This window comes from Schistocerca serialis, chromosome 6 (assembly GCF_023864345.2).
Source record: "Schistocerca serialis cubense isolate TAMUIC-IGC-003099 chromosome 6, iqSchSeri2.2, whole genome shotgun sequence".
In the NCBI taxonomy this organism is placed as follows: domain Eukaryota; kingdom Metazoa; phylum Arthropoda; class Insecta; order Orthoptera; family Acrididae; genus Schistocerca; species Schistocerca serialis.
The window spans coordinates 287,682,626-287,697,636 of NC_064643.1; the positions used below are offsets into that span (position 1 = coordinate 287,682,626).

The 15,011-nt window shown below is 40.3% G+C and overlaps 1 protein-coding gene across 1 annotated transcript in view; it reads right to left on the reverse strand.

Moving 5' to 3' along the window:
* Positions 1–15,011, reverse strand: part of LOC126483702 (anoctamin-8) — a 192,921-nt gene that overhangs the window by 127,198 nt on the left and 50,712 nt on the right. The window contains exon 6 of the mRNA XM_050106792.1: positions 14,463–14,569. Within this exon, the coding sequence (XP_049962749.1) occupies positions 14,463–14,569 (107 nt within the window). The remainder of the gene's footprint in view (positions 1–14,462; positions 14,570–15,011) is intronic.

A 15,011-nucleotide genomic window follows, 5' to 3' on the forward strand; every position in this document is an offset into this window, starting at 1 on the left:
TTAGATACTCTTGATATGTTGTAAGAGAACCTGAAGGCAAGTATGCCACAGCCTAACAATCAGGCAAGTTCCACTAATCCAAACAACTATCGCAGATTCAGTTCACCACTGGACGACAGACAGCACCAAAATGCGAGTGGACCGAATTCACTGAATTCCACTGTGAGTCACATATACATTACTGGCAATAGTGAAGGAAATGGAAACTCAAACAATCATAATCACTTCCACAGTAGGAGGCATGAAAGGAGAGTCAGTTGTGGTTATCACACAAATCAAGGAAATCATAAACAGCACCAACATCAACCTGCATGAGAATAAACAACGAGTGGGGGAATAATCCACCGATTATAACAGAGGTGGAGGACGAAAAACAAAATATATGTCAGCTGGAAAAGCACACAGAGAAAATATGCCAAATGCAATAACAATGGGCAAGTATACGTTTGAGAGAGTTGAACATTTTAAGTACTTGGGCTTGACAGTTACGCATCTAAATGATACCTCCTATGAAATTAAGCATCTATCCTCAAGCCTCCTGACTCGTACCACTAAATTAACTACCTATAAACCACTTATACAACCAGTGCTTACATATGCCTCTGAAGCCTGGACATTAACAACTGAAGATATTGAAACACTGGATGCATTTAAAAGAAATGTGCTTAGATGAATTATCGACCCAATTTGTGAAAGAGGAAGATGGAGAAGAAGATACAACCTTGAGTTGTATATCATATACAAAGACCAACCCATCAGAAGGATAGTGAAATCATCCAGACTGAGGTGGGCGGGACATGTGGCTTGCATGAATGATACTGAATTACCAAAAAGAATATTACAAGGATAGCCAGGAGGGCAGTGAGGACGTGGTCGGCCAAGAGCCAGATGGGAAGATGGAGTAATCGAAGATCTTAGGAAGATGGGATATAGAAACTGGAGAGTATTGGCAAAGGACCGAGAGAAATGGAAGGAAATTGTAGAAGAGGCGAAGGCTCATCAGGAGCTGTAGAACCAAGAAGAAAGGAGGAGGACAATTATCCTACCTGGACACAACCAACATTAAATAAATGCAACCACATCTCACCCCCAATGCACTGGTCAAGAATTGGTATATGGGCTGTGGTGGTGGTAGCAGCTTATTTTTATTGATGCTATGGTATAACGATAGGTGAGATATATGTGAGGAACTTTCACAAGATCCAAATCCATATAAATTCAACTCAACTGAAATATCACAATCCGCAGTTCATACTGAAACAGAAGGCTATACTAGACACAGAAGCTTGTATCAATGGAGTCTTGATGGCATTATTCCAAAGGATTCAGAAAAGAGCTGGTGTATCCACTCTTTCTGTGGTAAACTGTCAATAGTATTGGCTGTTGGAGAGTGTTTATGAATTATAAAATGGCAGCAACTAAAAATAATGCTGGGTAATGTAACTACATTATGCACATGCCTAGTGGTGCCAAATTTAGTCGTAGTCTGTGTACTTGGACTCAAATGGCTGAAAGAAAAGGCTCGAGGCTTCAAGAAGCTGAAATTTACAAACAAAAGAGTCTCAACCACAGTTAACCTAGCTAAGGAATGCTTGCATCGAAAATACTGTCAAAGATTAACAATTTGATGGATAGATTGAGCAGCTGCAGATAAATTAGAACAATTGCCTGGTGCTACAAAAATATGTGAGCAGATTTGGGCCAAGACTGATGAATCGATTGGCACATCACCTACAGAGGAAAGAGTTATTAGAACTTTTACTGAAATGTGCCCAGGATTTTGAGGAAAAGCCTGGCTTAATAAGTGGATAAGTTTGCCATTTGAATACAAAACAAAACTGTAGATACTGCTACACCCACTATGCACTTCCCTGCGCACTTAGATCTGCCACTGACCACTAGATCAAGAGAATGCAGGAATTAAGAAAGATGAAAAACTGTAATGAGGAGGACTATGAAGCAGCAAATAGGAAGCCAAGATATCAGGATGATTCAATCACACACAAGAAGAAAACAAAAGTACGATAACATTAAACACTAGTAATTCTATTAAGAAGACTAAGACTCTTGACCTGTTGCTCACAATCTTAATGACATGTAGTTTATTTACCAATTAGGTTTAGCCTTAAGTGATCAGATTTTAGGTTTTATGTTCAAAGATTCTCCATACGTGAAAAAAACTATTTACTTCTGTATCTGTGTAATTATATATAAGTGCAAGTTTCCAATTAATTAAGTTTTAGGAGTAAGATGGAGAAAGATGTTGGTCAATTCAAAATTAGAGAATATTTAGTATTGTTTAATGATGTTGTTAAAATCTACTAGTTATAATGAAGTTTTTTTTATTAATTAATCTATGAGAGTTTTCAATTAGAAACTAGGATTAGTACTTGGTTGATGATCTTCTAGTGAACCAGTTTTCCATGTGTGGTAGTTACCTGTACGCAAGTTGAATTCATAATCAAACAATGGAAAACCCAAGCTAGAATGTAGCAATATTATGAGAAGGAAATTTGCTACTCATCATATAGCGGAAATGCTGAGTCACAGACAGGCACAACAAAAAGATTTTCATACTTGATGAAAGGAGAAAATATAAAAATGCAGTAAGTGAAGCAGGCAAAAAGGAATACAAACATCTCAAAAATGAGATCAACAGGAAGTGCAAAATGGCTAAGCAGGGATGGCTAGAGGACAAATGTAAGGATGTAGAGGCTTAGCTCACTAGGGGTAAGATAGATACTGCCTACAGGAAAATGAAAGAGACCTTTGGAGGTAAGAGAACGACTTGTATGAATATCAAGAGCTCAGAAAGAAACCCAGTTCTAAGCAAAGAAGGGAAAGCAGAAAGGTGGAAGGAGTATATAGAGGGTCTATACAAGGGCGATGTGCTTGAGGACAATATTATGGAAATGGAAGAGGATGTAGATGAAGATGAAATGGGAGATACGATACTGCGTGAAGAGTTTGACAGAGCACTGAAAGACCTAAGTCGAAACAAGGCCCCTGGAGTAGGCAACATTCCATTGGAACTACTGACGGCCTTGGGAGAGCCAGTCCTGACAAAACTCTACCATCTGGTGAGCAAGATGTATGAAACAGGCGAAATACCCTCAGACTTCAAGAAGAATATAATAATTCCAATCCCAAAGAAAACAGGTGTTGACAGATGTGGAAATTACCGAACTATCAGTTTAATAAGTCACAGCTGCAAAATACTAACACGAATTCTTTACAGACGAATGGAAAAACTAGTAGAAGCCAACCTCGGGGAAGATCGGTTTGGATTCCGTAGACACACTGGAACACGTGAGGCAATACTGACCTTACGACTTATCTTAGAAGAAAGATTAAGGAAAGGCAAACCTACGTTTCTAGCATTTGTAGACTTAGAGAAATCTTTTGACAATGTTGACTGGAATACTCTCTTTCAAATTCTAAAGGTGGCAGGGGTAAAATACAGGGAGCAAAAGGCTATTTACAATTTGTACAGAAACCAGATGGCAGTTATAAGAGTCGAGGGACATGAAAGGGAAGCAGTGGTTGGGAAGGGAGTAAGACAGGGTTGCAGCCTCTCCCCGATGTTGTTCAATCTGTATATTGAGCAAGCAGTAAAGGAAACAAAAGAAAAATTCGGAGTAGGTATTAAAATCCATGGAGAAGAAATAAAAACTTTGAGGTTCGCCGATGACATTGTAATTCTGTCAGAGGCAGCAAAGGACTTGGAAGAGCAGTTGAATGGAATGGACAGTGTCTTGAAAGGAGTATATAAGATGAACATCAACAAAAGCAAAACGAGGATAATGGAATGTAGTCGAATTAAGTCGGGTGATGCTGAGGGAATTAGATTAGGAAATGAGACACTTAAAGTAGTAAAGGAGTTTTGCTATTTGGGGAGCAAAATAACTGATGATGGTCGAAGTAGAGAGGATATAAAATGTAGACTGGCAATGGCAAGGAATGCTTTTCTGAAGAAGAGAAATTTGTTAACATCGAGTATAGATTTAAGTGCCAGGAAGTCATTTCTGAAAGTATTTGTATGGATTGTAGCCATGTATGGAAGTGAAACATGGACGATAAATAGTTTGGACAAGAAGAGAATAGAAGCATTCAAAATGTGGTGCTACAGAAGAATGCTGAAGATTAGATGGGTAGATCACATAACTAATGAGGAAGTATTGAACAGGATTGGGGAGAAGAGAAGTTTGTGGCACAACTTGACCAGAAGACGGGATCGGTTGGTAGGACATGTTCTGAGGCATCAAGGGATCACCAATTTAGTATTGGAGGGCAGCGTGGAGGGTAAAAATCGTAGAGGGAGACCAAGAGATGAATACACTAAGCAGATCAGAAGGATGTAGATTGCAGTAGGTACTGGGAGATGAAGAAGCTTGCACAGGACAGAGTAGCATGGAGAGCTGCATCAAACCAGTCTCAGGACTGAAGACCACAACAACAACAACAACAACAACAACAACAACTTAAAGCTTTTGGCCAACGGCCTTTGTCAACAATACACACATATGTGCACACACGCACTCACGCAAACGCAACTAACACACGCGACTGCAGTCTCAGCCAACTGAAACCACACTGTGAGCAGCAGACCTGATGCATGATGGGAGTGGCAAATGGATGGGGAATGGAGGAGGCTGGGGTGGGCAGGGGGGAAGGATAGTATGGTGGGGATGGCGGACAGTGAAGTGCTGCAGGTTGGGTGGCGGGCAGGGGAGGTGGAGCAAGTAGTGGGCAAGGTGAGAAATAGAAATAAATAAATAAATAATACTAAAATAAATAAAAAATAAAAAGCCCCGCAATTTTTTTTTGTGATTAGGCTTCAGAACCTATCCCCAGTACTAGTGAATGGTCACAATATGCATGTGTACAAGTGCTTGCCTTAGTCCATTGAAATCAAGTATGCAATGAGTAGATTACAACCTAATTCTCAAATGTACAATTTGTGTATCTGTCAAGCAAAATAAATTGACTGATGTGTGTAAACTGAACTCTACATTTGTAACAGTAATCTTATTCGGGGTTCAATGTGTATTACTTGGTGTGATATTATACACGGACACATCTGTTATGCACTTACGCGTGTGGTTTAGTTGAACCTTTAACCAACAAGAAATGATCTGAGGACTTATTTACTAAGCTGAGTCTTAATGTCTTGTGAACAATGCAAATTATACATATGTTTCATGAAATCTCAACATGAATGCTGCTGTGGATGTCATGTGACGAGTATATTCCAGAATGTTCAAACTGTTGTACGCTGCCATGGCGTAAGAAAGATGTTACAACTTGATCAGACTAGTGACTGATGCTATTAAGGTTCTGAACCTACACGAATTGCTTGAATCTGAATATCTCTAGACTACGGTTGAATAGAAATGAAATGAAAGAGAACACAAATTTATCCATTTCTTCTAACCCTACTAAACAAAAAACAAATCTTTCCTACCCTTGATCCAGCTGTTCAAATATTTCATCCCCACTACCAGCCTTGCTGTTTGTCACTGGCTGGAGTCCATTCCTGTCTGAAAGAGTGTTGCTGCCACTTCACATCATCGTTCCTCTTTCAACCAGTTCCCAGCAAAATCCATCCATTCATCTTACTGGCGTATCACTGCCATCACCTGAAGCTGACATCTTCAATTGTTAACTTCCAGTCAATCAACATGCAACTTCAAAACTTACAAATTTGATTATATGATGGACGCCATCAATGATATGTTAGCTTTACAGTGCCTACAAAGACTGATAATTGATATACCTGAATTTCAAGCTTATAATTTGGAAAGACAAGGATTAATGGCAGCTGAACCTTTCAAAAGTTTCATATTCAATATCCAATGATGGCCACAATGATGATTATCTGTGCATGTATTTTAAGAACATTTTCTAGTTGGGTTTTTTACAAATGTGCAATTAACTCATATGTATCCTTAACAATTTAAGTGTAATGACATCATCAGCATGACACACTAACATGCACTAACATCTGATGCAGTTCTGTCCCTCAGAACTGAAGGCCTTACTCAGGTTTTTACCCAATTTCCCTTGAGTGGAATCAAATCGGGGAGGCGATGTTGTTAATCCATGCTTTGTAAGCTCTGCCGATTCTGAGATACGTAGTCGAGCGTAGTAGTAGGTGATGGAAGTATCACTATACCTCCACAACAACACACAAATTGAATACATGTACCTTTTCACTGTGTTCGAGTACTTCAATATCATATATACCATATGATTCATGTTTACAACCTATAATGTGTTTAACATCTGTACCAATGATTATAACATTGTGAAAAATGAGAATGAATTACTGAAACACTAGACTGGAACATATTTCAAGGCCCATCTTAAATTTTAATACTCTGTCGGAGGAATTTCCATTATGCATGTGAACTTTCTACCATGACAAACTGATTGAACTGACTGTTACCTTCAGCAAATAAATAAAATGCTAGAATGGTCACATATAATTCCACACTTCAAGGATAGGTTTACATTGCGGGGCTGTATAATATTACCTTTTCTAGTCTAATCTGGCAGTTCGGTGTGTCTGTGTCAAACCATTAATAGTAGCAGTTATGTACGAGGGCAGTTCAATAAGTAATGCAACACTTTTTTTTTCTGAAACAGGGGTTGTTTTATTCATCATTGAAATACACCAGGTTATTCCCCAATCTTTTAGCTACACAACACTATTTTTCAACGTAATCTCCATTCAATGCTACGGCCTTACGCCACCTTGAAATGAGGGCCTGTATGCCTGCACGGTACCATTCCACTGGTCGACGTCGGAGCCAACGTCGTACTGCATCAATAACTTCTCCATCATCCGCGTAGTGCCTCCCACGGATTGCGTCCTTCATTGGGCCAAACATATGGAAATCCGACGGTGCGAGATCGGGGCTGTAGGGTGCATGAGGAAGAACAGTCCACTGAAGTTTTGTGAGCTCCTCTTGGGTGCGAAGACTTGTGTAAGGTCTTGCGTTGTCATAAAGAAGGAGAAGTTCGTTCTGATTTTTGTGCCTACGAACACGCTGAAGTCGTTTCTTCAATTTCTGAAGAGTAGCACAATACACTTCAGAGTTGATCGTTTGACCATGGGGAAGGACATCGAACAGAATAACCCCTTCAGCGTCCCAGAAGACTGTAACCATGACTTTACCGGCTGAGGGTATGGCTTTAAACTTTTTCTTGGTAGGGGAGTGGGTGTGGCGCCACTCCATTGATTGCCGTTTTGTTTCAGGTTCGAAGTGATGAACCCATGTTTCATCGCCTGTAACAATCTTTGACAAGAAATTGTCACCCTCAGCCACATGACGAGCAAGCAATTCCGCACAGATGGTTCTCCTTTGCTCTTTGTGGTGTTCGGTTAGACAACGAGGGACCCAGCGGGAACAAACCTTTGAATATCCCAACTGGTGAACAATCGTGACAGCACTACCAACAGAGATGTCAAGTTGAGCACTGAGTTGTTTGATGGTGATCCGTCGATCATATCGAACGAGTGTGTTCGCACGCTCCGCCATTGCAGGAGTCACAGCTGTGCACGGCCGGCCCGCACGCGGGAGATCAGACAGTCTTGCTTGACCTTGCGGCGATGATGACACACGCTTTGCCCAACGACTCACCGTGCTTTTGTCCACTGCCAGATCACCGTAGACATCCTGCAAGCGCCTACGAATATCTGAGATGCCCTGGTTTTCCGCCAAAAGAAACTCGATCACTGCCCGTTTTTTACAACGCACATCCGTTACAGACGCCATTTTAACAGCTCCGTACAGCGCTGCCACCTGTCGGAAGTCAATGAAACTATACGAGACGAAGCGGGAATGTTTGAAAATATTCCACAAGAAATTTACGGTTTTTTCAGCCAAAATTGGCAGAGAAAAAAAATGTGTTGCATTACTTATTGAACTGCCCTCGTACATTGGCTGTGTGCCACTGGTTAACCAACAATCATGTGTATTATATTGTAAATGTAATACGTGCTCTGTGCACAGTTTGTTTGCTGGTGGAGAGTACTGTGAAGTGTCCGTGTATGTAATCAGGAGTTTCTGGCTTTGTATCTACCGAGTACAAGAAAGTTGTGGTGAACATTGTTAATGAGATGTAAAAAGTCAGTTGAAACACACCTTAACAGAGTGGAAAAGGCATTGACAAGAGGAAGGAGACAAATAAACGATCACTGAAGAGACTCGAACCGAATTAGATTTGCTTCTTATTTTATTAATCAGTAATCAAAGTTTCAGTTATGACGGTGCAGGCTTAATTGTAATGTTGGATGCTGCGGATTAGCCTGCTACACGATCAACACTATTTCATGCCTCCACTATGAGACTTCAAGCTTCACTATTTGGGTCTGCACTGCACATACCGGAGCCCCTCCAACTATCAACTAATCTTTGTTCACAGGAACTGTTACATCACCTAGATCTTCTGTTTACATCACCTAGATCTTCTGTTAAGAATTGTGATCTAAATCATAAATTTAAAAACTTAATTCCAACATATAAACTCATAAATAATCAGACTGATGAAAATTGTTGTAACAGACAATTCATGTCTCAAAGAGAATGACCTCCTTCACACCAACCATTATGTATTACAGTAATACCGGTCATATGAAATCCAGTTTGTGGCTTCCTCATGACATCCTGAAAGGATGGATCAAGGCAATTAAGTGGATGCAATATTTCTCAGTTTCTGAAAAACATTTAACTCAGTACCAAACCAATGCCGATTATCAAAATTCATATATAGTTTCAAAGGAAATTTGTGGCTGTCATGATTTTTTTGTAGGGAGGATTTAGCATGTTATATTGATTGGAGAGTCATCAGTAGATCAAGAAATAGCTTCAGGTATGCCCGAGGGGAACCTATCGGGACCCTTGCTGTCTGTGTTGTATATTAATGACCTGGCAGACAATATTAATGATGACCTTTGACTTACAGAAGATGGTGCAGTTATATATAATGAGGTGCTACCCGGAAAAAAAGCTGCACAAATAGGTTTGTCACAAGTTTCCCCGAGAGAAATTTCCCGATATTTCCCTGATTTCCAGACAAGTTTCAACATTTTTCCCTTGCAGATTTTAAGATCTCAAAAATTTATAAGGATTTCCGTGGGATCAAAAACCAAAAGTACTAAAATCAACATCTTTTGTAATGAACTGTTTCTAGATGGAGAAAGCAAGCCAAATGGTATATGTGTTTCATTATAACTACTGTTGTTACTTTATTTCAATAAAACGAAACATATGTGGTGACAAAAATAAGCATTTTCTTAGAGTCGCAAGACAGATTTAAAATACCTTCACTGTTTTCAGAAATAACCTAAAAAAAAAAAAAAGAAAGAAGAAGGAGGCTTCTTGAAAGAAGTGTATAAGGCAGGGAAGAGTTGTGTAAACCAACACTAGAGGTGACCGCCAATAAAATGTTGGTTCTACTATGTTTGTTTCTGTCTTATTGCTCACTGTATTAGGTCTTTTATTTTACAGGTGGTGTGTGATTTTTCTTTCGAGATATACACTATATGATAAAAAGTATCAGGACACCTGGCTGAAAAAGACTTACAAGTTTGTGGCGCTCTCCATCGGTAATGCTGGAATTCAATATGGTATTGTCCCACCCTTTGCCTTGATGACAGCTTTCACTCTCACAGGCATATGTTCAACCAGGAGCTGGAAGGTTTCTTGGGGAATAGCAGCCCATTCTTCATGGAGTGTGTTCTACAGGATTCAGGTCAGAACTCTGTGCAGGCCAGTTCTTCACAGGGATGTTATTGTTGTGTAACCACTCTGCCACAGGCCACGCATTAAGTACAGGTGTTTGATCATGTTGAAATATGCAGTCGCCATACCCTAATTGCTCGTCAACAGTGGGAAGCAAGGAGGTGTTTAAAAAACAATGTAGGCCTGTGCTGTGATAGTGCCACGCAAAACAACAAGGGCTACAAGCCCCTCCATGAAAAACACGACCACGCCATAACACCACCGCCTCCAAGTTTTACTGTTGGCATACACACACTAGCAGATGACGTTCACTGGGCATTCGCCATACCCACACCCTGCCATCGGGTCGCCACACTGTGTACCATGATATGTCACTCCACATGACATTTTTCCACTGTTCAATCGTCCAACATTTATGCTTCTAACACAAGCGAAGTGTCATTTGGCATTTACCGGCATGATGTGTGGCTTATCAGCAGCCGCTGGACCATGAGATCCAAGTTTTCTCTACTGCCAAACTGTCATAGTACTTGCAGAGGATACTGATGCAGTTTGGAATTCCTGTGTGATGGTCCCCTCTTCAACTGTCGGTGGTCCCTGTCAGTCAACAGATGAGGTCAGCCTGTACCTTATGTGCTGCACGTATCCCTTCATGTTTCCACTTCACTATCGCATCAGAAACACTGGAACTAGGGATGTTTAGGAGTGTGGAAGTCTCACATACAGATGTACGACACAAGTGACATCCAATCACCTGACCACGTTTGAAGTCCATGAGTTCTGCAGAGCACCCCATTCTGTTCCCTGACGATGTCTAATGACTACTGAGGTCGCTGATATGGAGTACCTGGCAGCACAATGCAACTGATATGAAAAACATGTGTTTTGGGGGGTGTCAGAATACTTTTGATCACTTAGTGTATATTAGTACATAGCGTACAAACTGCCAGCAACAGTCAAGATTTTCTTCTTCTTATCGTCCATACTTTCAAATATACAAACTACTTTCGAAGTGCCTAAATGTACTACAATAAATAAAATGTCTATAAAATGCATCACTATGCAATGTACTTGTGGTGAGACAGTCGCAGTTCCTGAAATCCATCGCTCATGGCCTATGGCACCGCAGTCCTGGATCCATGGATAAACCATGAGAATCCACCGCACCATGCCACACACAGACAAATATTAGACCTTCTGGTGACAAACAGACCAGAACTATTTGAAACAGTTAATGCAGAACAGGGAATCAGTAATCATAAAGCGGTTACTGCATTGATGATTTCAGTCGTAAATAGAAATATTAAAAAAGGAAGGAAGATTTTTCTGTTTAGCAAAAGTGACAAAAAGTAGATTTAAGAGTACTTGATGGCTCAACACAAAAGTTTTGTCTCAAGTACAGATGGTGTTGAGGATCAGTGGACAAAGTTCAAACCAATCGTACAATATGCATTAGATGAGTATGTGCCAATCAAGATAGTAAGAGATGGGAAAGAGCCACCGTAGTACAACAACCGAGTTAGAAAACTGCTGCGGAAGCAAAGGGAACTTCACAGCAAACATAAACATAGCCACCAAAGCCTTGGAGACAAACAAAAATTACACGATGCAAAATGTAGTGTGAGGAGGGCTATGCGAGAAGCGTTCACTGAATTCGAAAGTAAAGTTCTATGTACTGACTTGGCAGAAAATCCTAAGAAATTTTGGTCAAAGCGGTAGGTGGATCAAAACAAAATGTCCAGACACTCTATGACCAAAATGGTACTGAAACAGAGGATGACAGACTAAAGGCCGAAATACTAAATGTCTTTTTCCAAAGCCGTTTCACAAAGGAAGATTGCACTGTAGTTCCTTCTCTACATTGTTGCACAGATGACAAAATGGTAGATATCGAAATAGATGACAGAGGGATAGAAAAACAATTAAAATCACTCAAAAGAGGAAAGGCCACTGGACCTGATGGGATACCAGTTCGATTTTAGACCGAGTACGCGAAGGAACTTGCTCCCCTTCTTGTAGCGGTGTACCGTAGGTATCTAGAAGAGCATAGCGTTCCAAAGGACTGGAAAAGGGCACAGGTCATCCCCGCTTTCCAGAAGGGACGTCGAACAGATGTGCAGAACTATAGACCTATACCTCTGACGTCGATCAGTTGTAGAATTTTGGAACACGTATTATGTTCGAGTATAATGACTTTTCTGGAGACTAGAAATCTACTCTGTAGGAATCAGCATGGGTTTCGGAAAAGATGATCGTGTGAAACCCAGAGACTCAGAGGGCCATAGACACTATTTCCCAGGTAGATGCCGTGTTTTTTGACTTCCGCAAGGCATTCGATACAGTTCCCCCACAGTCATCTAATGAACAAAGTAAGAGCATATGGACTATCAGACCAATAGTGTGATTGGATTGAAGAGTTCCTAGACAACAGAATGCAGTGTGTCATTCTCAATGGAGAGAAGTCTTCTGAAATAAGAATGATTTCAGGTGTGTCGCAGGGGAGTGTCGTAGGACCATTGCTATTCACAATATACATAAATGACCTTGTGGATAACATCGGAAGTTCACTGAGGCTTTTTGCGGATGATGCTGTAGTATATCGAGAGGTTGTAACAATGGAAAATTGTACTGAAATGCAGGAGGATCAGCAACGTATTGACGCATGGTGCAGGGAATGGCACTTGAACCTCAATGTAGACACGTCTAATGTACTGTGAATACATAGAAAGAAAGATTCTTTATCATTTAGCTACAATATAGCAGGTCAGCAACTAATTCCATAAATTATCTAAGAGTAGGCATCAGGAGTGATTTAAGATGGAATGACCATATAAAATTAATCGTCGGGAAAGCAGATGCCAGACTGAGATTCATTGGAAGAATCCTAAGGATATGCATTCCAAAAATAAAGGAAGTAGGTTACAGCACACTTGTTCGCCCACTGCTTGAATACTGCTCACCGGTGAGGGATTCGTACCCAATAGGGTAGATAGAAGAGATACAGAAGATCCAACAGAGAGCAGCGCGCTTCGTTACAGGATCATTTAGTAATCGCGAAAGCGTTATGGAGATGATAGATAAACTCCGGTGGAAGACTCTGCAAGAGAGACGCTCAGTAGCTCGGTAAGGGCTTTTGTTGAAGTTTCGAGAACATACCTTCACCGAGGAGTCAAGCAGTATATTGCTCCCTCCTACGTATATCTCGCGAAGAGACCGTGAGGATAAAATCAGAGAGATTAGAGCCCACAGAGAGGCATACTGACAATCTTTCTTTCCATGAAAAATACAAGACTGGAATAGAAGGGAGAACCGATAGAGGTACTCAAAGTACCCTCCGCCACACAGCGTCAGGTGGCTTGCGGAGTGTGGACGTAGATGTAGGCAGACATATTGGTGAGATTAAATCAGATATGCAGGGCCTGCACATTAGCGGGAAACAACATGCTTCAGATTGGCAGGCCCCATCTATTAGAGATACGTACAAAAATGGCCTGCTATTTGGCTTGTTGCACAATTCCACTCGTGTGGCCACCTATTCATGAGTCACAGACACCATGTTGATAAAATGAGACTGCGGCGATCAATCCACGCAATAGATAATTTGCGCGAATACACTGAGAATCAATACTAATGAGAAGAGGTAGCAACTCATTGTAAAGATGATCAATGAGCTGCAGAAAGGCGTGTAAAAAAGACAATAACACTCTCAGAACTAAATTTTCGGCCATAGCCTTTGTCAAAAAATGAAAGAGCGCATGCGCGCGCCCACACACACACACACACACACACACACACACACACACACACGCGACTTACATGACATTTGCTCATTATGTTAAGAATAGCTGTTACGGTGAACTGCTTTCATTGTTTTCATAAATAAAAAATACAGAATTTTAAACTATGTAAGGAAGAAAGGAATATTAGGGTCAATAACAAGGTCAGGTGGAGTCCAAGTATGATAGAGCAAGATGAGATAAAATTAGCAATATCATTTTCAAAAGAACCATTCCAGCATTCATCTCAAACAGTTTAAGAAAACAGTCAAAACCTAAATTTGGGTGGTATGGGTGTATTTGAACCCTGCTTCTCTAGAATGAAAGTCCAGTGTCTTATTTACTATATCCCCTCACTGAGTCTTATGGTGATATATCATTATAGTTTTCCATGGCTGATTCTAGGTCTAGTTAATACAATTATTGCCAATTTCTGAACTGTAATATATTAGTTGCTGTTTAATTATTGATAATTGGCCAATGTTTGTAGACTTGCCTGCACTCCACAACAAGAAACAAACCACTCCAATAAAGTAGATGCAATTATAACAAATTTCAGCAATTCAGACGCAGTACTGTCAAATATTTTCAGTTAGGGGTGTTTGACACATCACTGTTTTCGGAGAGTGTACAAGCAATACTCACAGCACAAATCTCGATTCACATCAAGTTTAGATAAAATAATCAGAATTATAACAAACAATACAAAAAGAAGTCACACTAAAAATGTATGTGAAAATAGACAATCAAAGCAAAGATCACTACTGTAATGTGCACTTTGCAGCAATACATGACCACTTCCAGGCAAACTGTAATGAGTTATTAGATACATGAACCTGAGTGGACATTACTTATGTTTCATGCTTCTACACACAAAGCACACTACAAGGGGTACAGGCAGCTACATACCACAGGCATCATAATAGAGATACGTTACCCAGAAAATTAACCCCACCACTGCAGGCACAATGAGGGCTGTGGTGTAGTGACCCAGCCATGCAAAGTACATTGTGATCTTTACTCCAAAGTAATTGCAGATATCATCTACAACAAGAGAAACATATGAGACCTGTGGCCTTGAAGTCTTAATGATATTGTCATAAATGTCTTATCTGAAGGGGTGGAGTGGGGGGTGTGAGGCAGGGAGTGGAGATATGGGGTGTAACAAAGATGTTACGAGTACAGTTAACGCTCTTCTAGCTTTCACAGTATGTAGTTACAGCAGGTTAGTCATGTTAATGAATCTCATCAAATGACTGATGCTGAACTCTTCTAGGATCCACTAAAGCAGTATATCTACAGACTTTATGATTAAGGGAAGGAAGATTAGGGTTTAACACCCTGTCATGAGATGACAGAATTTCAATTATTTGTTACAAAGAGATTGGTTTATAAAGATAAATATTTTTGGTGAAAATGTGAACAATAACTACCTTGTTGATAAGCAAACAGAGCTCCAATATTGTATTCACTACAGCTGAGCTAA